The following is a 27,135-nucleotide window of genomic DNA, read 5'->3' as shown; positions in this document are numbered from 1 at the left end:
TCTGCGTCCCCCAGTCTAGCCTGGCCAACTTCTCCTTCATCCCCCTGTAGTTTCTCTTGTTTTGGCATGACACACTTGGTTTTAGACCAAACTATTGTTCCCTCCATTTGTGTGAGAATATTAATCATATGGTGATCACTCTTTCCAAGAGGATCCCCAACTACAAGATCACCAATTTTACTCGTCTCATTGCAAAGCCAGATCCAAGACGGAATGTTCCCTTGTAGGTTCAGACACATGCTACTTATGAAAGCCATCCAGTATACATTCTATGAAGTCCTCCTCAAGGTTGCTTCAACTAACCTGATTCACCCAGTCGATGTGCACATTAAAGTCCCCCACGATAACAGCCTCCAATATTTCTTGGTTTATTGCCTGTGCCACTGTAATATTATTGGGTGGCCTGTAGACAACTCCTACCAGTGATTTTATTTCCCTTTACTAATTCTAATCCTTAGCCAGATGGATTCAACATTTTGCTCCTTAGATCTTGCATCATCTCTCGCTATTGCCATGATCTCATCCTTAACTAATCTCAACCTTATCCCAGCTCCTTTACCTTCCTGCATGACAATAAAGGAATCTTAAATCTTGAAATTTACAGACATCATGCTAACTTCAGAAGAGAACACTTATAAAGCCAAGGCTTTAAAATTTAGCTATTCTGCATATATGTCCCATTCTGCATGGACAAGAGGGAGATGTGATGGCACTCAGCGCCACGTGATGGCACTCAGCACCTAGTATAAATATCATTCTACTTCCGAAATGCAGCTGAAGTAACATCGTTAGCCAGCTCAAGCAGACTGCCTCCCTTACTCTTCTATGAATTGCCCCAATGAATTTATGTACAGAGGCAAGAAATAACAAGGCCTAAAATTAACAACTGAAGATGCAAGTAAAACTGTCCAGAATCTAAAAGAGTGGCACTCTCTGCTGTCAAACAGAATCCGGTACTCGCCTCTGAAATCATCTCTGGCCGAAAAGGCAACTCCAAAATGCATAATAAATTAAAAGTTTACTGCAACTATTCACACAATGCCACAACAATGGAAAAAAATGAGGTCACAACCTCCAAACCCATATTAATCTCTTCAAAATGTCTCATTTTAAACACATTTTCACTCGTAAATCCTCTCATGCTTTTTTTTTTCCATAAATATTTACATTAAAAAATTAAATGCTTACAAAAGTAATAATCTATGTACCGTTTATTCAGTAATTCCACCCCCTCGGCATTTGGCTTAGCAGACACTGATCCTAGAAGTTCATCTAACAAACTGAAACCCTAATTCCAGCACTGCTTTTACACCCTCCTGAGCCCAGACTCCCATGTTCACTTTAAACGTACTAGATAAAATGGAAAATAGCTTACACTTTTGAACTGTGCACCTTCTTTAAAATTGTGAAAGAGTTATTGGAGCATTATTTTGAATAATATCCAAGTCCAAAAAATCATCCATTCTGGCAAAGTTATGACTCATGATAGAGAGAATGTTACCAAAACAAGAATAAAAGAATTCTAGTGCACATGACTTACATTTGCCAATCCAGCCAGCTCCAACCTGAATGAAATGAAAAAGTAAAATATTTCTCAGCATGTAACATGAAAAAAGTGCACAAAAAACATCAAAATCTGATTTAAATTGAGATGAACATCCATCCTACCTCAAATAAACTGCCATTCTCTTGACAACTCTCATGGCACAACCAAACCACCAAGGGTGCGACAAACTCGGGTTTTAAAGCATCCAATAATTCTAGTGGAGAAAATACATCAATTTTCATACCCAATTGAACAAGTTTTACTGTCTCACAAGATGCAAAATTCTTCAAATATCTCAAACAAAAATCATATTTCCCTCATTCCCCCCCCCCCCCCAATCAACTCAAAATTCCAAGTTCAATTCCACCTGCAAATGGTTAAGCATTAAACAAAATGATCTTCATACCAAATTGGGATTGCATTTCGAGAATGTTCAGTAAGAGATCTGCCCAATGAACTGATAAAAATCAAACATTAACCTACATGTTTCTGTACATAGATCATTGGTAGCACTCCCTAGTGTTTCTCTGACAGAGAATGACATCAATCCTCCATGGCACTATCACTGAACCTATCAGATAACATGCCGGGGAACTCGGCAACACCTTTTGGAAAAGTACTAAGAATGAAATGGGGTCAGAATCAGAATTTATTGTCATGAACAAGCCATGAAATTCAGTGTTTTTGCTGCAGCGTCATAGTGTAAACATTCATATAAATCATACCATCTTACGACATGACTATAAAAAATAAAATGATAACACTAATAATAGTGCAGGAAAAGTTAAGCAGTGTCTTTGGTTCATTGTCCATTCAAGAATCTGATGGCAGCGGGAAAGAAGCTGTCCTTGTGCCGCTGAGGGCTCATCTTTAGGCTCCTGTAGCTCTTCCCCAATGGTAGCAGAGTGAAGAGAGCATGGCCAAGGTGGTGGGGGTCTTTGAGGATAGAGGCTGCTTTTTTAAGACATTGCCTCATGTAGATGTCCTCAATGGAGTGAAGTCTGGTGCCTGTGACGTCGCAGCCAAGTTAACAACCCACTGGAGTTCATTCTTGTCCTGAGAGTTGACGCCTCCATACCAGACAGAGATGCCACCAGCCATAAATGCTCTCCACAGTACACCAGTAGAAGGTTACGGGAGTCTTCGGTGAACCTCCTCAGACACATCACAAAGTATAGCTTCTGGCGAGCCTTCTTTGTGATTACATCAATGTGCAGGCTCCAGGACGGATCCTCAGAGATGTTGACACCCAGGAATTTGTATTTCTTGACCCTCTCCACGACTGAGCTTTCTAGACTGGGTGGTGTTCCCCTGACTTCCTCCCAAGTTCATTCCTTTTCAGTTGATTTACCTCAACTTGTTCTCACATTCAACAAATTTTGGCACTCATGCAACTTTTGGATAAGGAGTCTTCCAAAGAGATTTAAAAGGATATGGTTTTGTATTGGACTTATATTGATTTTCCACTTTAGGTATTTAAATGGAGTGACACATATCAGAATTAGCAACCCAAACTGTTGTATCTCAGTGACTGATGTTGAGATTTTGGATGAATCACATAATGTGTAATTAATGCTTCTAGAAAGCAGCTAATTTTGTCACATTATATGGGAGAATTACCTCTTCTTTTTCCCTTTTCCTTGAGGGGAGGGAGCCTTTCTCTTTTTTCTGATTCCTACTTTGAAGGATCAGCACTGTGTGTAATTTTGTATTTATAAACATTCGTGCAGAATTTGATCATTGTGATAATCTGTTGATTCTTCCTTTGTACATCAACATGTAGTTCAGTTTTGGTATTCAATTGTATATTTCTGTCACGTTTCTTTGATTTGTAACTTCACATTCAATTGGAAGATTAAATAAATAAATAGAGTATGCTGTGTCTCAGAACTACAGATTAAGATATTTTTCTTGCTCTCTCTGCTAGCCATTAAGTCATAGAGAGAAATTTTAATTTTTTTAAAAATTTTGACATACAGCACAGCAACAGGCCATTTCAGCCCACAAGTCCATTCAGCCCAATTTACACCCTATTAACCTACACACTGGTATGTTTTGAATGGTGGAAGGAAACCAGAGACCCCAGAGAAAACCCACGCAGACACAGGGAGAACTACAAAATCCTCACAGACAACACGGAATTCGAACCCAGGTCTGGGTACTGAACTTTAAGATCAGCCAGGATCTCACTGAATGGCGGAGCAGGCTCGAAGGGCCGAATGACCTACTCCTGCTCCTATCTTCTATGTTTCTATGGTTCTGATGGCTGGTGCTGTAAAGGCGTTGTGCTAACCGCTATGACAATCATGCCATCCTGGCAGCAGAGGGGAGGAAATGTTTCTCCATCATCTTCCCCTCTTCGGCCATTGACTTCGAATACATATTCCTATATTAAGGTGGTAAGAGCAAGAACATTTCATTTTCCTTGAAATATCAACCTAACATTGAGACTAAAATCTTCAATACATTGAAACACCAAGATATAACTAGTGGCCAAAAGTGCTCATTGAATTCAAAACACTGGCTTATTAAAAATGAAATACAAGTTTAAATACATTACAATGCAAAATGAAACATTACTGCAAAAGTGATGATTGGGATAGGAGTACTATAGGAGCCATCTTGTGATATTCTCTGGACCTCAGTGGTATAGCTGCAGTATGGAGAGGGTGTGTGCATTGGTACACGTTTGGATGCCAAGTACCAAGTTTACTGAAACATACCAGAGGATGAGCCTTAGGACTCAGTTCTTGCAAAACAACTCTCAACAATAAATGTTCACAGCTAGACTACAAAAACATTAACCAATTTCCATATCTTGCAAGCCATTTCCCAGCAAAGATGGAATTCACCATCAGTTTGAATACCACAGCCTTCAGTTAATCAAAAAAGGAAATAAAGATCAAGAGCTCAACAAAATTCATCATCTACTTGGCACCTTTAATCTCTGATGTCTTGTAATCCTTCTGAAATGTGGGCCACAGCAGGTACCATTGAAATACCAAAGATATCCCCTCAAAACCCACTGCAAGGATAAATGGACTGCTATCAGTGAGGTCTTCTGATCTCATTTCCAAAATTTAGACTCTGCCCTATTTTTATTTTGCAGGATATAATGCCTACATAACCAACACTAATTCCTCAAAGCACTCTATTCTGAGCTGTTCGAGAGAGTGTTTGGAGATTTTTAAAAAGTAAAATAATGATTTGCTGAGCCACCTTGAAAGATTGCAAACTCCCACCACGTCTGAGAAATGACTAGCTCGTGACTATTCGGCGTAAAGGGTGAACGTTTGGGGCAGAACAGAAAACTTTGGGACTACACTCTGAACCCACACATAGCTAACTCACTTGTTCATCCTATTAGGCACCTTAGACACGTTAGATAATCGCTGTCAATAATCCAAGTGGAAGCTACTCATTCTTTTTTTTTATTTCTTGCACTAAAGTCATATCAATAACAACATCCACCAATGATCATCATCAATATATACATAATGACATTTCTTCTTTCCCCCCTTTCATCCCTCTCCCCTTCCCCACCCCCTTCAAAAATCAATAATAAAACACATAAAACAAAGAAGTAACAAAAAAAGTAGTATCGTTCATTTTCACATATTTAAATCTTATTGGGCTCATAATTATGTCATCTTAAGAGATGGAGGTTTATGGTTGCCATTCTCCGACATATTTTATGTATGGTTCCCAAATTTGTTCAAATAATGTACACTTGTCTTTCAGATTGTATGTAATTTTTTCTAATGGAATACACTTGTTTATTTCTGTACCACTGTTGTATTTTAAGGTTTGTTTCCAATTTCCAGGTTGTCATAATACATTTTTTGGCTACTGCTAGTGCTCTCATAATAAATTTTATTTGGGCTTTATCTAATTTTAGTCCTATTTTTTGGTCTCTTATATTATTTAACAGAAAAATATTTGGACCTTTTGGTATATTATTTTTTTGTGATTTTGTTTATTAGGTTTAGATCTTCCCAGAAAGTTTTTACTTTTGAACATGTCCAAATTGCATATAATGTTGTTCCAGTCTCTTGTTTGCAGCGAAAGCATCGATCCGATGCTGTTGGGTCCCACTCTTTTAATTTCTGAGGAGTGATATATTATCTATGTAGCCAGTTATATTGTATCATAGGTAATCTAGTATTTATCGTGTTCGTTATTGTTCCTATACATAACTTCTCCCATGTTTTGTTCTTTATCTCTGTGTTTAAATCTTTTTCCCAACTTTGTTTCAGTTTATACTTTGTTTCATCCTCTTCCTTATATTGCAATTTGATATAGATGTTGGTAATACATTTTTTAATTATCATTGTGTCTGTAATTAAATATTCATAGTTGCTACTTTCTGGTAATCTCAAGCTATTTCCCAGTTAATCTTTTAAATAAGTTTTCAATTGGTAATATGTAAACATTGTACCTTGTCTTATTTCATATTTATTTTTTAATTGCTCAAATGTTAATAAATTATTTCCCAAAAAGCAATCTTTTATTTTCTTGATTAATTTTCTATCCTATTCCTTGAAAAATAAATCATCTATTGTAAAGGGGATTAATGGGTTTTGTATTAATAACATTTTTGGTATTTGATAATTTATCTTTTTTTCTTCCAGGTGTATTTTTTTCCATAATTTAAGTATATAATGTAGTACTGGTGAATTGTTGTATTGCACCAATTTTTTCATCCCATTTGTAAAGTATGTGTTGTGGGATATTTTCTCCCAATTTGTCTAATTCTAACTTAATCCAGTCCGGTTTTTATTTTCCTCTCCTCACTGCCCTGTAGTAATTTTTGAACTTTGGTAGCTGTAACCCTCCTTGTTTGTAACTCCATGTTCATTTTTCTAGCGCTATTCTTAATTTCTTACTTTTCCATAAAATTTTCTTCCTATTTTCTTCAGTTTTGCAAAAAATATTCTGTCAGGGGAATTGGTAACATTTGGAATAGATATTGCACTTGTGGGAACATATTCATCTTAATACAGTTTACTCTTCCTATTAAAATTAATGGTAGTTCTTTCCATTTCTCTAAATCTTCCTGTATTTTTTAAATGAATTGTTCATAGTTTAATTTGTATAAATGTTTTAGGTTGTTATCTATTCTGATAGCAAGGTAACGTATCGCCTGTGATTGCCATTTAAAAGGGTTTTATTTTAAAAGTTCTGAATAATCAACTTTTTTCATTGGCATCACTTGACTTTTATAGGTGTAAATCTTGTACCCTGATATCTCTCCATACTCTTCCAGTTTCATATGTAGTTTTTTAATTGACTTATCTGGCTCTGTTAAATATACTATGCAAATAGGCTGATTTTATATTGTTTCTCTTTTATTTTTATTCCTTTTATCATAGTTTCCTTCCTTATCAACTCCGCCTATAAAAGTCAAGTGATGCCAAAGCGAACAGTGAAGGAGATAACGGGCATCCCTGTCTTGTTGACCTGCTTAATTTAAAGTGATCTGATACATATCCATTTATTACTACCTTTGCTAATGGTCCATTATATAATGCTCTAATCCAGTTAATAAACTTTTCCAGCAGTTTAAATTTCTGTAACACAAATAATTCCACTCTACCCGGTCGAAGGCTTTCTCAGCATCTAATGTAACATTGGTGTTTTATTTATTTGTGCTGTATGAATTAAATTGATAAGTTTACAAACATTATCAGCTGCCCGTCTTTTTGTTTTAAAACAAATCCAGTTTGGTCTTGCCTTACTAGTTTTGGTATACAGTCATTAAGTCTGTTTGCTAGTAATTTTGCTATTAATTTGTAATCTGTATTCAATAATGATATTGGTCTGATGTTGGTAATAGCGGGTCTTTTCCTTCTTTCAGAATTACTGTGATTATTGCAGTTTTACATGATTCTGGTAAGTTTTGGGTCTCTTCTACTTGATTCATTACTTCTTGGAGGGGAGGGATTAATAGATCCCTAAAAACTTTATAAAACTCTATAGGGAATCCATCTTCACCTGGTGTTTTATTGTTTAGTAGTTTCATTAATATATCTTGTATTTTTTCAGTCTTAAAAGGTTATTTTGTTCTTCTATTTGTAGATGTGGTAGTTCAATATTAGATAAAAATTCATCAATTTTGTTATTTTTTCCTATATTTTCAGTTTGGTATAATTGTTCATAAAATATTTTAAAATTTTCATTAATCTCCAATGGATTATATGTGATCTGCTTATCATCTTTTCTTTTCGCTAGAGTGGTTCTTTTAGTTTGTTCTGTTTTAAGTTGCCAGGCCAATATTTTGTGTTTTCTCTCCCAATTAATAATATTTTTGATTTGTTTTCATTATATTTTACTCTACTTTATACATTTGTAGTGTTCCATATTTTATTTTTTTCTCTGCCAGTTCTCTCTTTTTCCCTGTATCTTCTCTTTCCACTAATTCCTTTTGTATAATTGTTAATTCTTTTTCCAACTGTTTGACTTCCCGATTATATTCCTTTTTAATTTTAGTCATATATAGCTAATTATTTGTCCTGTAGTAAAGGCCTTCATTGCATCCCATTAAATGAATTTATCTTTTACTGATTCCATATTTATTTCGAAGTATATTTTAATTTGCTGTTCAATATATTCTTTGAAATCTTGCCTTTTTAACAGTGTCGGGTTTAGTCTCCATCTATGTGTCTTTGGTGGGACATCATCTAATTTGATTGTTAATAACAAGAGAGAGTGATCAGATTATCTTGCTTCATATTCCGTTTTTTTTTTAAACTTTCCCTTGGATCTGTGCTGATAACAAAAACATGTCTATTCTTGAGTAGGTCTATTCAAGTAGTGTGAATATTCTCTCTTTTGGGTGCTGTTTCCTCCATATATCGATTAATTTCAGATCCTGCATTGCTTTTAGTGTAAATTTAGTTACTTTATTCTTATTGTTAATTGTCTTCCCAGTTTTGTCTATCATTGGGTCCAGGTTAAAATTGAAATCCCCTCCTAGCAAGATATGGTCCTGTGTAAATTCTATCTTTAGGAAGATTTCTTGCATAAATTCCTGATCTTCTTTGTTAGGTACATAAGTTCCAAAATCATGAATATATCTGGCACTCATTTTTGATCCTGAGTAATTGCAAACAGAGGTTTATAGGACATATTATCAATCCTGATTAACAAATAACACTAAGAGTACTTTTTTTGCCCTGATGTTACTTACCTTGAGGCAAAACAGTTTGGGTCAATCTGGAACCAGCTGTTGGAGCAATAGTGTTACATTGGATGTTGTACTTTTCACCTTCAATAGCTAAAGTATTTGCAAGTCCCAGTAAACCAAGTTTTGCAGCACTGTAGTTTGCTTGCCCAAAGTTACCATATATTCCAGAAGTAGATGCAGTCATAATAATTCTGTCAAAAAATAAAATTTGTTTTAAATTGCCAATTTTTTTTTGTTAAAGTGAATAATGAACATCGTCAATAGACCTTCAAAATAAAACATGCAAAGGTCTCAGCAGGACCAAGCTGTCATTCACCTGCCATACTTCTGATTCTTCATGTGGTTCCATGCTGCTCTCGTGACTTTGAATGAGCCCCTCAGATGAACTCTCTGAATTAAATCTTAAAAGGAAAAAAATTTAAACCAATAGGCTGAATTAAATAAACAGGTAACAAAGTGAAAACTACAGTTCAAGTCAATGGAAGTTATAATGAAAATGTTTCAGGTGCTTGTCAGGGAAAAGGCACCAGGTTGAATGATTAGATCAAGAGTCTGAACCTGGAACTCTTAGTCTTTACCAATTAAAAGGGCAAAGGCATGAATGCATGGAGTTACAAAGATTCTGGAATGAATTCAGAAGACCATTATATTCAATCTGAAAGCTGGCAAGGAAAAATTGGTTTGAAGCATTACTTTAATTTTAGGATTGTTAGCAGAACGTGCATTTTCATACTGAGATCAACACCCAGCTTCCTGATAAGATGGGTGGGTATGAAAATTCTGGAACATAAAAACAAGCTGCAGCAATAAAGGTGGTAGAAAGAAGGAACTGTCAGACGTGCCTGGACTGAATTAAATGTTTGAAGTGCTTTCCAGGAAGTTTGTGTTGTTTATTTAAACAAATTAAAAATGTAGCCTAAATGGCAGCACAGCCGCAGCTGCTGTAACAGCGTTGCTGCCTCTGGTGCAGACCCAGAAGTGTGGGGTATAGAAACACAGCATTGTTCCATGGGGTCTTACTGCCTAGACCTGATGCCGACAGCTCAGTATAGGCTTTAAATGGGCGGTTAGAGAAGCTAACGTTTTTTTAAAAATCCTCCAATCACAGTACCCAAGATGGTAGTGGGCAGCATACCATGAGGAGAGCAGGTCTGGGGGAGCAGTAGACCAGTGCAGGACAACAGAAACCAGGAAAATACCTCCTCCCCACCTTTGAGAAGTATAGAATGACCCTACAGGGAAGATAACCACAGAAGCAAAGCAGTGAGGGGCTCAGCGGCTGAAAGACTAACATGCAAGCTGCAGGCAACTTATGGTCAATGGACCCACTCTGGTTATGGGCTGCTTGAGCCTGGATCATGAGAACCAGGTGTTCTAACTGGGATTCGAGAGGGTGCTGGGGTTTTGAAGGCTTCCCGATCATATGGAAGGTTTGAATCTGAAGCTTGAGTTGCCAATGGTTTGAACCGGAGTCTGTGTGGCTACAGAGGCTGTGGGAGCACTGGAGCAGAAATCAGATGCTGGGTGCCTCTGAAGGGACTCCCTTTTGCTGCTCTTTCTCTTATTGTTGAGGGCGCCGGGCAATGCTCATGGAGACTCTTTGTTTGCCTTACAGCAGACAAAGGTTGAAGTATATCATATTAATAAAAGAAACCTTAAACATAAATTCTAACACAGCAAAAATAAAAAATCTAAATAATTATTTGTTGTCAACTGACTGGACATTAATATAACAAAACTTATCGTGTCTGTTTATAAAGTTCTAATAATTATTCAAACAAAAAGTTGTAACAAAAAGTGAATCATTTAAATTAAAATCTCATGAGAAAATAATCCACAAAGAACTAATAAGTAACAAGCTTGGTTATCGTGTTGAATTTAAATAGCAGCTTAATTCTGCATATGCTTACCCCAATCCAAATCACTTGTTCTTGCAAAAGAACGATCTCTCAAAATCCTGAAAATATCAAGACATTAAAAGTGATAATACGGTGAAAGTTCATCAACTTTCCCCAAAATAGGTTAAAAACTGACAAAAATCAAAAAATCAGTGGTTATTTTTCCCAGATTCTCAAAATGTTCAAGAGCATTCAAGGTAGAGTTGGTAAAACATAGGAGCTGGTTTGCCCAACATTTCGATGAATTCTCACTGAATTGATTAATTCAACCTGTTGCTTAGGACACTGGCAAACTTGATCTGAATTTGAAATTCCATCAAGCAATGATCACTCTTTTCTTGGACATCTTTTGTTAAGAGATCATTAATTAATTCTCACTGAAAGGAGTTTGAAAAGAGGTCAGCCAGAGCAATGGTGTGCTGTGGGAGAAGGGGAAGGTGGACTCAAACAGCAAGTCATCTCTTCTTCAGAATCACAGCCAAAAATGTGCCATTTCACTCAGTTCAAGCCACACTGAATTGTACAGTGTGTGACAACCTGTTCACATTACAATTTCAATATGTGCTGTTCCAAAAATATCTAATGTATACACAAGTCAAGCATGCAAGTCTTCATTACCACCTCAGCATATTCAAATTTATAGCAAGGAGCAATACTGATAGAAACACTGATAGACTGAAGCTAGTGTCGAAACTACTCACCCAGCATTGTTAACAACGATATCTGAAAGAAAGAGAAATAAAAGTCCAGTTGTGCAGATAATTGGGAAGTTGAAACAGAATTTAACATCAATACATTTTTAAATAGTTTTCAAAATTACATATTATCTAAGGTCTCCATTTTTTTTGCATGGGTGTGTTCTTTATCAGTATTTTATTATCTTTGAAATTTCATGTTCAAAATACAGAGTACTCACGATATATGTTAAAATTCAAAAAGATACATTACACCAGTGGTTTTCAACCATTCTCTTTCCACTCACATACCACTTTAAGTAATCCCTATGCCATCAGTGCTCTGTGATTAGTAAGGGATTGCTAAGGTGGGATGGGCAGCGTGATATGGTTTGAAAAGTTCCACCTCAAGACCCAGTGTCAAGGATGCCCAGAACTAATGAGTAATTCTGAGACCTGCAACTCCTCTAAAGGGTAACGCATAGATCAAGTGCCACTTGTGAATATGCAGTAAAATTGAACCTTTTAAAAATGTCTGTTAAACAGCCTTTTGGAACAGGAATACAAAAAAATGTCATGAAAAAGAGAAAAATTGCTCAATCCCCAGTTGAATTCTCTAGTATCAGTCATTGCTGTCTACATCAAGCAGAAGACACTCAAGAATCAATCTGGAGGCAAAAACAGAATCATAGTTCACTGCTTTCAAGTTCAAGTCCAAGACCCACCTCAACAGTTATATAGCTTTACATCCAAAGGAAAAAAATCCATCTTTGAGACATTCAGAGCTACTATTGTCACAAGACTAATTTTATACAACATACATTATTGGCTCCCCAACCAAGCACACACACCAAGTGTCCAAACCTGTGGTTCCTCTCATTCTGAACACGGTTACTATTAAAACAACACATCATCAGTAGGGTAAATCTAACCTGTCTCACAATGGTCTAGATATAGACATAAAAGAATAGCAATGGCAAGAACAGCATTTATAACACCCTGATGAACAAGAAAATAGCAATCGACTTTGCCCTTAAAACTCTCAGTTGCTACATTCTTCCTACTTTGATGTATGGCTACAAGTCATGGACCATCACAAATGTAATGGAAAAAGAATCAACGCAGCAGAGATGTGGTTTCTCAAAAGAATGCTCTGCATATCAGGATAACAAACAAAGTTCTTCAAAGAACAAAAACAAAATGTAAAAGAATCAAACAGCAATCAAAATTCTTTGGACACATCATGCGAAGAGATACATTAGAACATTTAGTTACAACTGGAACGTTGGAAGAAAGAAAGCAGAGACGGACCAAGAATGAAAATGATAGATGGATTAACATTGTGGATAGAAACTATAATTTGGAGGATCAGAGATGGAAGGATATGATCACCCACACTGAATGGCAAAACACCTGAATGAAGGATACAACATACCCAGCAACTTTATGTTTCAACAGCAGATACTTTCCATTCCAAGCCTAAAAACTGACACAATAAAATTCAGCCCAAAAAAAAAATATTTGGTGTTTCCTCCAATTTACAGTCAAGGGAAGTGGTCCCGACAGAAACCAGAAAGGTTTTGGGGGAGTGGTGGGGGGGGGGGGGGGGGGCTTGGTTATTGGCTGCTCTATTAAATTACAAGTGTGATTAGACATCAGAAGTACTTCATTGCCACAAAACTTAAAAAGGTTTCCACAAGGACATATAAAAAATGTATAATTAAAAAAAGAATAACCACTGATCATCATCACTGATTTTTAATTTGCTGGGCATATCTGGATGAGACTGCAAGTTTTGCACCAAGGACCGGAGAACACTATTTTGTCAGATTGCACTTGTACAATCAAGATGACAATAAATTTGACCTGACATCTTCCTGATCTGCATTCTGCAACTCTTGCTTTTGTCCATGTTCTCATTCACTCACTGACCTTGTTTGCATCTTATCCCCAGATTTTACCAGAGACATCGTCCTCCCCTATCTTTCCTGCAGCTCAGAAGCTTCTTTCATCTCCTCAGTTCTGACTGAGCAATTCAACCTGAATCATCTATTCCAATTCTCCTCCACAGATGAAACCTAACCTGCTGAGTACTTCTACCATTTTCTGTTTTTTACTTTAGATTTCCAGCATTTGCTGTTTTTTTTTTAAATTTTCACTTACTGATTAGAAAACATTGATGAAATACTCTACGATTTCTGTCATTTCATCTCTTGGTGGTTTTGCAATGCAAATAAGGTGTTCTATGTGACCTTTGCACATTTACTTCTCTACCAACCTTCTCTATTTTTATCCAGTGCAAAGTCCTTTTACAACATTGCTTTTCAATTATTTTGTTGAAGGTTTAGATACAATGAACATGTTCTGATCGAGGATTGTGGACCCATAATAATAGCTTTGGTTCCCTCGTAGATACCATCCTACTTCGTTTAATCTATAAAATAGTCACCTATTTGGCCATAAATCAACCCTCCCTTTTTTGTTTCTACCTACTTATTCTTTTTTCAATCTTTTTTATTGTTTCAGATTGATAAACATAAGAATGATACAAAGAGATGGGGATTACATTAACAACGGTTAACAGATACAAACACCGACAAAAAGCAACATATGTAAACTGAGCCTCCCAATCTCTCAAAGGCCAAACATGAAAAGAAATCACATTTTACTACTAAAATATCCCAACTATGAAACAAAACAAAACCTGGGCGACTATGTTTCAGCAGTGAAACAATTATTTTGTGGTTAATTCCACTCCTCCACATTCACAAAAAAAATTGTTGAAAAGGATCAATTGACATCATATGAAAATGTTGAATAAATGGCTTCAATGTTTCTTCAAATTTAACCTAAGGGTCAACAGCACCACTTCTATTTCTTTTCTAAATTTAAACATGCTATAATTTGGGAAAACCACTATAAGGTCTTTCCATTTGAGTGGAATGGATGTCCTAGATAGTAAAGTAACAAATGTCACCACACAACAAGCAGAAGCAGATAAGTGGCCAGAGTCCAAAACTGGTCATCCAAAAAGTGCAGTAATAGGATGAAGTTGTAGGTCAATAAGAAAAGTGCTGAAATAATATCAAAATTAACTTTCCAATATTTTTTTTCAGGCAAGGGCAGGACCAAACCTAAGTCAGGGAAGCTACCTCAGAATGGCATCTGTTACAGATAAGGTTTATATGCAAGTAAAAACAAGCTAGCTTGTCCTTGGACATATGGGCCCTATGAACCACCTTAAACTGTATCAAAGACTGTCAAGCACACATTGAAGAAGTGACCTATGTTCTCTTATAACAATTTTTGAGCGCAATGTTACTGATCTATCCTTGAACATTATTTTTCACTTCAATTCTCTTTAACCATATAACAGTTTATGGCATGGAAACAAGCCATCTCGGCCCTTCAAGTCCACGCCAATTCACTCAAACAACTCTGTTAGATTCCCCCCCCGCCTATTCTCCGCCCAATATCCTCCAACCTCCTCTTATCCATGTATATATCCAGCCTCCTCTTAAATAAAAAAATTGACTCTGCCTCAACTCTTTCCTCCGGAAGATTATTCCATTCAGCCACCACTCTCTGAGTGAAGAAGCTTCCTCTAATGTTTCTCCTAAAATTTTGCCCCCTTACCCTCAGCTTGTGTCCTCTTGTTTCAACTTCTCAGGGGGAAGAGTCTACTTCCATCTAGTCTATCTATTCCCTTCATAATTTTAAACACCTCTCAATCATCCACGTTCCAATGAATAAAGTCCTAATCTCTTCAATCTTCAATCTGTACTCTAGGTATTTTAAGCCAGGCAACATCCTTGTAAATCTTCTCCGCACCTTCTCCAACTTATCTATATCCTTCCTATAATTTGGAGACCAGAACTAAACACAATACTCCAAACCTGGCCTCACCAACGCCTTAAACAGTCGCAGCATCACTTCCCAACTCCTATACTCTATGCTATGATTTATGAAGGTTAACATACCAAATGCCTTCTTAACCACCCTGTCAACATGGGAATCCATCTTCAAGGAACGCTGCACCATAACTCCAAGATCTCTTTGTTCTTGTGCATTCCCCAATGTCCTCCCCTTTACTACATATGTCCTATTTTGATTATTTTTACCGAAATGAAGCACCTCACACTTCTCTACATTAAATTCCATCTGCCATCTTTCAGCCCAAATCTCCAGACAAACCAAATCCTTCTGTAATCCCTGAAAACCTTTCTTGCTATCCACCACTCCCTTTATTTTCGTATTGTCTGTGTATTTATTTACCCAGTTAACCACCCCATCATCCAAATCATTAATATAAATTATGAACAACAGGGGACCTAGCACCGATCCTTGAGGCACACTGCTTGTCACAGGCTTCTATCCTGACAGACAGTTGTCCACCATGACCCTCTCCTGTCTCTCCTCCAGCCACCTCTGAACCCATCTTACTATTTCTCTATTAATCCCTAGTGAATGAACCTTCCTTATTAACCTTTCATGTGGAACCTTATCAAAAGCTTTGCTAAAATCCAGATAGACTATGTCAACTGCCCTACCTTCATCCACCTTTCTTGTCACTTCTTCAAAAAATTCAACAAAGTTTGTCAAACATGACTTTCCCATCACAAACCCATGCTGGGTGCTCCTGATCAATCTCTGATTATCGAGATATTTATACACACCATATCTCAGAATACCCTCCACAACTTTCCCTACCACCGAAGTCAAACTCACAGGCCTATAATAATTTGGCTGACACCTCATGCCTTTTTTAAACAACGGAACTACATTAGCAACCCTCCAATCCCGCGGCACCACACCCTCCTCCAGTGATCGTTTAAAAAAATCACTGACAGTACCTCCACTATTTGCTCCCTGACCTCCCTTAACATCCTGGGGAAAATCCCATCAGGACCAGGAGACTTATCCACTTTTACTGTCCCTAGAAGCTCCAAACCCCTCTCTTTACTAATCCCTATCTTTTTCATAACTAAGCCATTTGCCTCACTTATCTCACACAGTCCAATGTCCTTTACCTTCGTGAACACAGATGAGAAAAAAAATAGTTTAATATCTCTCCCATCTAATACGGTTCATCGTACAGTTCACTGCTCTCATTTTCCAATGATCTTATTCTTTCCCTAATCCTCCTCTTACTATTCGCATATCTGTAAAATCCCTTAGGATTCACTTTTACCTTATCAGTTATTGACATCTCATACCCTTTTTGCCTTTCTAATTTCCTTCTTAAGGTTTTTTCTGCAATCTATGTAATAATCATACACCTTACCCATTTTTTTTTTGCTTCTTAAATTTAGTAAATGCCCCCCTCTTATCCCGAACCAACTTCCTTATTTTTTCCAGAAAACCATGGTTCCCTTAAGCTTTTGGCCTTGCCTTTTGATCTGACTGACACGTAATTTAGCAAGATTTTTATTGCCAAATTTATCATAAATTTCCATTTTTGTTTCAGTTTGATCTCTACATCTCTTGTGAGCCGAGCAGTTCTTATAATTAAAGTCCTTCATTTCCCCTTTGAACGGATCCTTTAAAGCAGTGGTTTTCAAACTGTCCCCCTACACTCACATGCCACCATAAGCAATCTCTAAGACATCAGTGCTCTGTGATTAGTAAGGGATTGCTTAATGTGGTATGTGAGTGGAAAGAAAAAGCCTGAAACCACTGTTTTAATTGTACCTCACTGACTTATTATGTGCACAGTTTCAGAACTCCAAAGGAAATGGGCCAGTGACAATTTTTCTCAAGCAAAATATTTCAGTAACAATTGGGTTTCGAGCAGTGGTTCTCAACCTTCCCCCCCCCCACCCTCACAAATTATCTTAAGTAATCTTTATTAATCACAGACCACTTGTGGCAGAGATTACTTGAGATGGAATGCGAGTTTAGGGGGTAGTTTGAAAACCACTGCATTAAAGGTATCTTATGCTCATTAACTATTTTACCTTCCAGTCTTTGATAGCAAACTCAGTCAGATCACTTCAACTGAGTGAAATTATCCTTCCTCCAGTTGACCATACTCACATTTGATTTTCTCTCCTCTTCCCCACAAGTATACTAATCCTAGTAATGTGACCACTATCTCCGAAGCATTCTCTCCAGTCACCATCTGCTTATCTTCTTCTGAAATTCAAGCTTATTCCTCCATTTAGTTTCTTTCTCATTATGCAGGAAACATACTGATCCAGAACGTTCCATGTACAAAGTGCAGAATTACTTTTCCCTTCAGTGCTATTTTCATTATTACAGTACGTTTCCAATTATTCAAAACAGAAATTCTCAGATATCCGAAATGTTGAAAGTTAAAAAAAAATTCTTAAATTCATCTTATTTTGTAAACAGAGATCAAGCTGTTTTTTTTTTGGGTTTTTTTGGTATTCTGCTGATGCTACTGGGCCTGCTTAAAGGAATTTCTCAGTTATCTGAAAAATCCAGTTAACCGAAAAACATCCGGTCCCAAGCATTTTGGATTATCAGAAACATACTGCAATAGGAAAGAACACAAGAAATGTCACCAACTGACCCATTGTGCCTGCTCCGTCAACACGGCGAATCTGGCAGTGGACTCAGCTCCACTTACCCAGCTATTTCCCAATAACCTTCAATTCCCCCATTATTTATATATCAAAATGTTTTAAATACTTCTAATGAGGCAGAGAATTCCAGTCTTATTCGCATTTATTTCTGAGCTATTACTTACCTGAATACATTTCTCTATCATCTTCTATCTCTTCTCTTCTAATTCAACCTGTTGTAGTTCCCCAACCAAATTCATTTAATCTAATTTCCACCCCTCACTTGTACATGGAGCAAGAATCTAACTTCTCTGAGGGCAAAGTATCAGTTCAGGCAAACTGCATCAAACTTATTTTGCAAAAGTCCTTTAATCATGAATAATCATCAAACTGATGATTACTCACCTATTTTTCCAAAGGCATCCAAAGCAGTCTGTATAACCTTTTCTCCTTCTTCAACAGAATCTGAAAATCACAGCAAAACCACATTTAGAATTGTTGAATGCAAGACAAATTGATTATCGCATGCAATGCACCTTCAGTATTCACCACATGCAATAAGGATGCAATGAGTATTCTGTCGAAGTGAAGTGGAACTCTTGCTTTACTCGTTTTAAAAACAGAATCACAGAAATAACTTTGATTAATTGTAAGAGTCATTGCTAAATAAATCAAACATCAAAAATTAATTCTCACTTCAAAACCTCCACCTTAACAGTTTATTAAGTCTTTGAGAGTTTGAGAATAAAACAAACTTCTATTCTACCGGCTGAACAAAATATTTGATCAGACCTGAACCAAAACATCTTTTCTCACCACACCCTCCTCCCCCAACATTGATCTATATTCTTCTCACTTCTACAACAAACTGCAGAAGCCTCCAATCTGTTGCTGGGTGAACACAACTGATGGAGAATGGCTGCGATGCAATATTACGTCCTCCAAAACAAATTTATTCACAATGTACAAGCAGCCAAAGCCTACACAATATGTTTGTTTTTTTTAAACTTTATTTAAGATTTTATAACATGAATAACATATAGGATTACATTTTTAAAAAATTAAGAATAAAATAATAAAATTACAATACAATATCAGTAATCTAAATAAACTATACCCTCCCCAATAATTATTACACATTGATAACCCAACTCAAATTAGTCCGACCCCCCCTTTCCCCCCAAAAATAAAGAGTGAAGAATTAATAAAGTTAATAATATATGTGAGAAAAAAACCCACTTACAAAAAAAAACAAAAACATAACCGATTAAAATACTAACAAAAAGAAGTTATTAATACTAAGATATCAGACTTAAAAAACATATTTAAATCAAACTTAAATGCATATATTTAACAAATGGAGTTAAGATGAAACATATATTTAACTCAAACTTAATATAAAAAATTAGTAAAGTTAGTAACATTATCTATCAAAAATTCTTAAACAATAATCAATTCTTAAAATAAAATTGTAGCATGAAAAAAAAACTTTCTCTATAGAGATAAACCTTCACCAAATATCAACTAACTTCACATCTATCATCATATTAGTCACATAAACCACCATCTTAAAACAAAATTCAAACCTCATTAAGCATTGTACAATTCAATTTTAGTACTCTTCCACCATTTTTCCCTTTTACTTTTGAATAGTTATCCAATAAAAGCTCCAATACCACATTTAAATATCCCCAATCATTATGTTAAAATTCAGATATCCAAATAATAAAAACACATCTACAACGAAATCTATATCTTCAACAAATGGAGCATAAACCACAAACAAAATTCAAGCCTCATTAAGAATTGTACAATTCAATTTATAACTTTCACCATTATTCCCTTTGTTCTATAACTAAAATAGCAAAATAATATACACCAGAATTACCACTCCTTTCACCTTAAAGTTAAAGAAAAAATATTTTAAAAAACTTATCCATCCCATTCACTTTAAATTTCAGATATTCCTTATCTACTGAATAAACTTTACAAAAAAACCACATCAATTTTTAGTTTTTTAAACAATCAAATACTTATGCTTTTTTTTATATTAAACAAAAAAAAACCCCCTTCACTCTTTAATCTAATAATACAAAAAAAAAGGAAAAAAAAACGGGTAGGAGGTTAAAAATACCCCCTCCCGTCTAAACCACGCAATGCGGTAACTCCCAAAAAAAATGGGTGTGAGATAACTCACACATAGCAGATGACTTTCAGGAAATAGTGCCTATTCAGTTCTCTCCCCCAACTCTCATCATCATTATTTAATATCCCTTTTTTAAAAAAAAACTGCCGAGTCACCATTACAACCATTCCTTCTTGGAGCACGGCTCTTTTCTTCCATCTCTTGTCTCCTTAGAGATCGCGGCGGACTATGTCTCTGTTGAAACTGAGTAATTGGCAGCTCTTGAGCAAATGCTATAGCTTCCTTTGGAGAATCAAAGAACTTTGGTTGGCAACCATCTTGAAAAACCTTCAAAACAGCTGGATATCTAAAGGTTGCCTTGTAACCTTTCTTCCACAACAACTCTTTAGCAGGATTGAATTCCCGTCGTTGGAACATTACTTCTTGACTCAAATCCGCATAGAAGAAAACTCGATTATTTTGAATCATCAAGGGTGATTTTCTCTGTTGTGCTTTTCTAATAACCACTCGTAAAATTATTTCTCTGTCGTAATAATTCAAGCAACGAACCAAAACAGGTGTTGGACTTTGACCTGAAATAGGTCTTCTACGCAAGGCTCTGTGAGCACGTTCCAGTATTATACCTTCCGGGAAATGTTCTTGACCCAGCACCTGCGGAATCCATTCAGTAAAAAATTTTCTTGGGTCTGGTCCCTCCATACCTTCCGGCAAACCAATAATCTTTATATTGTTCCGTCTAGATTGGTTTTCCAAATAATCAATCTTTTTCACCAAATTTTTATTTTGAGTTTGTAAGCCTTCGACCATTTTGGTCACATCAAAAACTTGATCCCGTATTTCGTCTATATCTTCTTCACACGAATTAAATTTATCTCTCACTTCAAGCTTAAAAGCTCCAAACTCAGCCATCTGTTGAGAATGTATTTTCACCAAAGTATTAAACCTAGTACCAAGTTCAGTCATAATCTTGGATAATCCCTGCATTGTATAAGATAATTTAGATTCAAGATTCACAAAAATCTTTTCAATTGGAAGAGATTTTGGCTCAACAGATTCCTGCTTCTTCTCCAAAGGATCTTCTATTCCTTCCTTCATTCTGGTTGCCTTCCTTGTAGTATGACTGCATGTGGAAACCCCAGCCACAGCCTCTCCAACAATGACTGGAGGACGCTGGCCGGGGTTTTCCCCAGTCCATAATGTATTAAATTCTCACAGTACATCAGGTTGTATAGGTTCTTGTATCTCAAGAGATGCAGTTTGCAGCGCCACTTCTACAGTTGACAAATGCCTTTGAGTAACTCTTTGTTCTAAAGGCTGTTTGGTGCCCTCTTTAGGGGGCTCTACCGATGTAACATAGAGCTCTACATCCGAACACTGTACCTCTCTCCTGGGATCCATTTCACGCTGAGTCCCGGTGTCTTTCCTGTAGGTAGGCTCCAAAACTTGAACTTTTGGAAAATGTAGTTTTTTGACAATCTGTTGTCGTTTTTTTTTTGCTCTTTTCCACCAATTATACCATCATAAGTTAAATTAACAGCACTGAAATTATCTAAACTTTTAAAGAATTTTAACGGGCATTTCTAGACAAAACAATAAGATAGAGTCAGGAGAGGACTGGAAGGCACGTCTGATCCTTACGCCATCTTGCCATGCCCCCCGCCTACACAATACGTTTGAATAATAACGAGACCCAATTAATGTGCCGAGGAATCAAGTTCAAAATGATGCTACTTGCATTCTTGCTTCAATAATATACTATTTACTTTCTTTTTGTGACATGCACTTGGAGATAACTATCTGCCAGTATTAATGAGATCATAACAAATGGAAAGACGACAGTCTGTCTGGGTCAGTAACAGAATATTGAGCACCGTCACTCTGAGCATTGGCGTACCTCAGGCTACTTACCCACATCGCCAGATCCAGCTCCAAGTGACATCAAGTTTGCAAATGACATAACAGTAGTCGGCCTCATCACCAACAATGATGAGTCGCACTACAGAGGAGGTGAAAAATCTCGTGAAACAGTGTGAAAGTAACAACCTGAATCTCAATCTGGACAAGACGAAGGAGATGATCGTGGACTTCAGGACCAGGAACGATCACCCTCAACTACACATCAACAACTCTGTCGTAGGGAGAATGTAGAGCACTGAGTTCCTTAGAGTTCACTTAACTAGTGACCTATTATAGACACCCAACATCTCCTCATTTGTCAAGAAGGCACAACAGCAAGGGCACTTCCTGAGAAAACTGAAGCGAGCAAGGCTACTGGCCGCCATGATGTCAACCTTCTGTTGGAGCTCTATCAAGAGGTCCTGGGCGTCTGCATCATAGTGTGGTACAGTTGCTTCAGAGAAACAGATTAGAGGTCAATCCACAGAACCAAAAGAGTCTTCCTCCCTGCCATCGACGTGATCTATCAAGACCGTTGTCTGAAGAGGGCACGCAAAATCACTGAGGACCCCTTCCACCCCACACACAACATCTGTCAGCTGTTCCCATCGAGGAAGAGGTACAGGAGGATCAGAGCCAGCTCCACCAGACTGAGGAACAGCTTCTTCCCATGGGCAATGAGACTGCTGAACAACCAAAGGAACGGTCCACCCTCAAACATCCAAGGCTCTCATTTGTGCAAAACATTTATTTATTTACAGATTAAAATACTTGTCCTGATTATGTATGTGTGTTGTCTGCATGTTTTTGCACCAAGGACCAGAGAGTGCTGCTTTGGTCGGGTTGTACTTGTACAATCAAATGTCAATAAACTTGACTTGATCAGGAATGGCACGATTCTTTGAACCACCATCCCTTCCTCAGGGTCACCCTGCTGGAGAAGGAAGGAAACCAGAGGATTCCCTGATTTTTTTTGATGCTGCAGACAATTAGAACCCTGGTAATCAGGATGCAGAGGAAAGAGAAATTTCCATTTCCTAATTTGAGAAATATTTGCCTTCAGATTAAAGTTTGAAAAGGTCACATTTATCAAGAAAACACTTAGCATTTATATCCATTTTCTAGATGGGACAAGTGCTTCCTCTGAGTTTCCAGCACAATTAATTGGTAGATGCTGTAAAGTAAAATGCCCATAATCCAGGATGCACAAGATTTTGGTGACATATTGGCCTGTTTTCCATAGGTTAGGGTTTTATTTTTCAAATGTCTACCACAGCACTCTTTTTTAAAAATTGTTGGAGTGAACCGGGAGAATTGAAAGGGACCACAGCAACCAGTAAGTAGGAATGTGGGAATAGGGGTCAGAAAATACTTAAGAGAACATGGAAACCAGGATCTGGTGAGTGGAAACCAAGGTCAGGTGAATTGGAGGAAGCCAGAGTCCAGTGAAAGAAAGGGGAGGGTGGTAAACATTACCTAGTGAGCCAAGTGATGAACCATTGGGATTTCCAAACAGCTGGAAAACAGACTATTGAGATTTATGGTGCAACATTTTTTTTCCTTCTTTCACTTATGTAATATTATTCTGCAATATTCAATTTTAGAAGAAAGTTTGGTGCATTGAGTCTATGGTAATCCTAGGGTTTCCTGTAGTACAGAGGAGCTTAGCCCTACCTGAAAGAAACTGCCACTTTTGGTTGGAACATAATGCAAGTTGCCCTAGTCATCTTATACAAATAGCATTTGGCCATTAAGGTTTCTTTAAATCTACATTTGGTCTCCGTTTTGAAGATTAACTAAATATAACAAAGATTTCTGACTGCAACTTAAGCTTATTCGTGGATGTCGGAAAGGAAATAAACACCATTTTTGTTGGCATACAAGACGACTGCTGTACAAGACAACCCCCAGAATTTCCACTTAAAATGTAGGTTTGAGGTACAGCATACTCACTGTTTAAGACTATCTCAAGTCTGGCACTTACCGTTGAGAACTTACTTCCCCAATAGTTCATAACTAGCCGTTCCACTGACCAGTGAAATGATGCTTTTAAAATATCGTGACAACAAATTACCCAGTAAAAGTTTACATTTTATAAGCATATTTTAAAATAAAGCACTCTCGGCTCCTTTAAAAGGCTGTTTAAAGTCTATAGAGAAACGACGGCAGTCGGACTGGATGGATGGACTCCGCAGGGAAACGCTGAGACTTCACTGTTCATCAGCTGTTGCTAATGGCATTTGGTGAACACAATTAGCTTTGTTTGCTGTGCTGTTATTTTAAGGTATGTTAGACAGATTTATATTTTTATTGTTTTAAAATAACATTATTTTTAATCCATCTTCCCAAATGCAAGTTTCAGTTAAAAAAAAAATATTTAGTGGTAGGATCATAGGAGTTATACAAGTGTTTTATCCTGTTCTCCATCCTCATAGGGGACACTCTAAACCACAGGATATTAAGGTTCAGATTTTATACTTGGCATACAAGACAACCCTGGTTTTGGGGTGACATTTTTAAGGTTCAAATACCATCTTCTATGCCAGCATATACAGTACAGGTACACAATCCTTTAACAGGAACCCTTGGGGACAGTATGTTCCGAATTTTTCTGGATTTCAGAACAAAACCCAGCTGCCCCAGATTTAAGCCCACCCAAATTGAGCTGCCGTATCCACCCCCCTCCAGTCTCGCAGGCGTCTCTCTCCCCCTCACCCACCCAAGTCACGCTGCCGTCTCTCTCTCTCCTTCCCCCGCCCACGCTGCGTTTCTGTTTCTCTCCTCCCCCATGCCGGCCCGAGTCATGCTGCTGTCTCGCTCACCCCTGCCCTCCTGAGTCGCGCTGCCGTCTCTCTCACCCCCGCCTGCCCGAGTCGCGCTGCCGTCTCGCTCGCCTCCTGCCCGCCCAAGTCGCGCTGCTGTCTCTCTCCCCGCCCAACCTAGTCGTGTTGCTGTCTCTCTCTCTCTCCCTCTGCTGTACCAGCACTAGGAAAAAATGCCAGTTTTTGGAGCTTTCCAGATTTTAGATGTCTGGATAAAGGATTGTGTACCTGTATTTGCAAAAACTAAATGACAAACAATGCAAAAGAAAAGTAACAGTGTAAAAGATCAAGGGGCAAAAAAACTATCAATTTCATTAAAAGATTGCACCATGTTAATCTTTACATGGTTAACTTTCATTTCTCCACATGATGCAAAGTTACAAAATGCAGTAGTTGTGTTGATACTCCACTTTGATTTTCAGGCTAATATGGTTTTGGGACTGCTGTAGCAATTCCCTTTCTGTTCTGGCACAAAATCATTTCAAGCAACTCAGATGACATGGTTTCAATCATTAAATTTGTAACAGACTTGCAGCCTCATGATGTTTTTTCCCCGATAAATATGGAGTCAAATAGTCATAAAATTCCTGATACCCAACAATACACCTCAGGCTGACCTCAGAAACAATTTTTCAAGTACAATGCACCACAATTTTCAAAACAAGGCTGCCTCCTCCATCCCACCTTCATATATTATCCTCACTCAGTAGAACAGCAGAGTTAAATCCCAGCTTAAAAAGTAAATCAATTCAGAGAAAAGCAAGCGATAGAGAGTGGATCGTTAAAAGCAAACGCCGCCAACAATCAGCAAGCCAGGCAGCATCGCAGGAAACTAAAATTCGATAAAGCTTTTGGTCATAAAAACTAGTTCCTTTTCTCTCTCTAAAGATGTTAGCTGCCATGCAGAGAGGGCATTGAGGATTTTTTTGTTTTATTCATTGTTAAAAAATAAAATGGGGGTGGGGGGAAGAGAAAACAAACGACGTGGTAACGAAAGGGCAACAGTGCAAAACAACAGAAGCTGAGAGATGAAAATGCAGAATTATCAAGATTACCCATAGAATTTAACAGCAGAAAAAAATGGAAATTTGAAATGAAGATGTCAATTGCAGATTAACTAGCATTGTGGAACTTAGTGCAGTACGATATTCAATCAGAAAATAACTTGTTGTTCTCCATCTGCATTAATCTTTGCTGGAGCAAAGTAAGAGGCAGAGGGCAGAATGGGAATGTGCTGGGAGGTACCAGAAGCTCAAGGTGACACTTCAATCTGATGGATGAAAGCAAAGCCTCACATCCATTCCATTTTTATAGCTCCCCAGCATCCTGAAGATAACAAGACCCAAAGTATTTTTGGGCAGCATATTTCAAAATTCAGAGTGAGACAGTAGGCGATCATCAAGGATGATTTATCGGGGGGAGTCACGTGATGGAGTAGTGGCCGGACGGTGAACTCCAGCCCTCTCCAGAAAAGTCAGAAAAAACAAAGGAAAACACAAAGGCACAGAAATAAAAGTTAAAGAAAAGTGAGTATAAAGGTGCAAAGAAGATGGCGACGAAAAAAGAAAAGTCGAAACCAATGGTAAAAAGAGAGGAAGAGAAGACAACGGAAGATGAAGGAAAAGGCCTTACCTGCTCGAAGAGGCCCGCGGTGGAGAGAGAAACCCGCTCCCTCAGGTCAGTAGAAACCGGACTACAAAAATGGCTCGCTGAGCCGAGTAAAAGTGCGCAACCGCGCATGAAAAAAAACACACCTACGGGAGGGGTGACCAGCTGGGGAGTCGATCTCCACAGCCGGCAACGACAGCTGCAGAACACCTGCAGCAAGAGGAGAACACAGAAGACAATGGAAACAAGAAAGAAGAGAAGAGAAGGGCAACAAAGAAGCAGCAGGTGGCCAACCCAGAGGAAGAAGAGGAAGAGGAAGAGTACAGTGAAATAGAAGAAGAAGGGAAAGGCAAGATAAAGGATTTACTTTCTCTTATTAAAGAATACATGGAGTCATTTAAAGAATGGCAAGCGCAGGAATTTGATGATTTAAGAAGAAGAATAAACAATACAGAAGAGAAAATGAATAAAATAGATATGACCTTATCAGAAATGGGAAAAAGAATGGACAAGGTGCAGGAACGAGAAGCAGCAGTAGAAATGGAGGTAGAGGACTTAAAAAATAAATTAGAGGAATCTAATAAAAAAGTTAAAGAGACACAAGAACTGTTAGCTCAGAAAATAGATATAATGGAAAATTATAACAAAAGAAATAACATAAAGATAGTGGGCCTTAAGGAAGATGAAGAAGGCAAGAATATGAGAGAGTTTATAAAAGACTGGATCCCTAGGATCCTAGGATGTCCAGAACTACAGCAAGAAATGGAAATAGAAAGGGCACATAGAGCATTGACCTTTAAACCACAACCACAACAAAAACCAAGATCTATTT

The 27,135-nt window shown here is 37.5% G+C and overlaps 1 protein-coding gene across 1 annotated transcript in view; it reads right to left on the bottom strand.

Annotated features, from left to right (window-relative positions):
- Positions 1-27,135, bottom strand: part of hsd17b4 (hydroxysteroid (17-beta) dehydrogenase 4) — a 142,906-nt gene that overhangs the window by 92,061 nt on the left and 23,710 nt on the right. The window contains exons 4-10 of the mRNA XM_069889995.1: positions 18,237-18,296; positions 11,332-11,353; positions 10,643-10,689; positions 9,049-9,133; positions 8,736-8,923; positions 1,669-1,760; positions 1,541-1,565 (exon numbers count right to left, since the gene is read on the bottom strand). Of these exons, the coding sequence (XP_069746096.1) occupies positions 1,541-1,565; positions 1,669-1,760; positions 8,736-8,923; positions 9,049-9,133; positions 10,643-10,689; positions 11,332-11,353; positions 18,237-18,296 (519 nt within the window). The remainder of the gene's footprint in view (positions 1-1,540; positions 1,566-1,668; positions 1,761-8,735; positions 8,924-9,048; positions 9,134-10,642; positions 10,690-11,331; positions 11,354-18,236; positions 18,297-27,135) is intronic.

This window comes from Narcine bancroftii, chromosome 1, assembly GCF_036971445.1.
Source record: "Narcine bancroftii isolate sNarBan1 chromosome 1, sNarBan1.hap1, whole genome shotgun sequence".
Taxonomy (NCBI): Eukaryota; Metazoa; Chordata; class Chondrichthyes; order Torpediniformes; family Narcinidae; genus Narcine; species Narcine bancroftii.
This window is presented reverse-complemented; position numbering and strand designations above follow the sequence as displayed.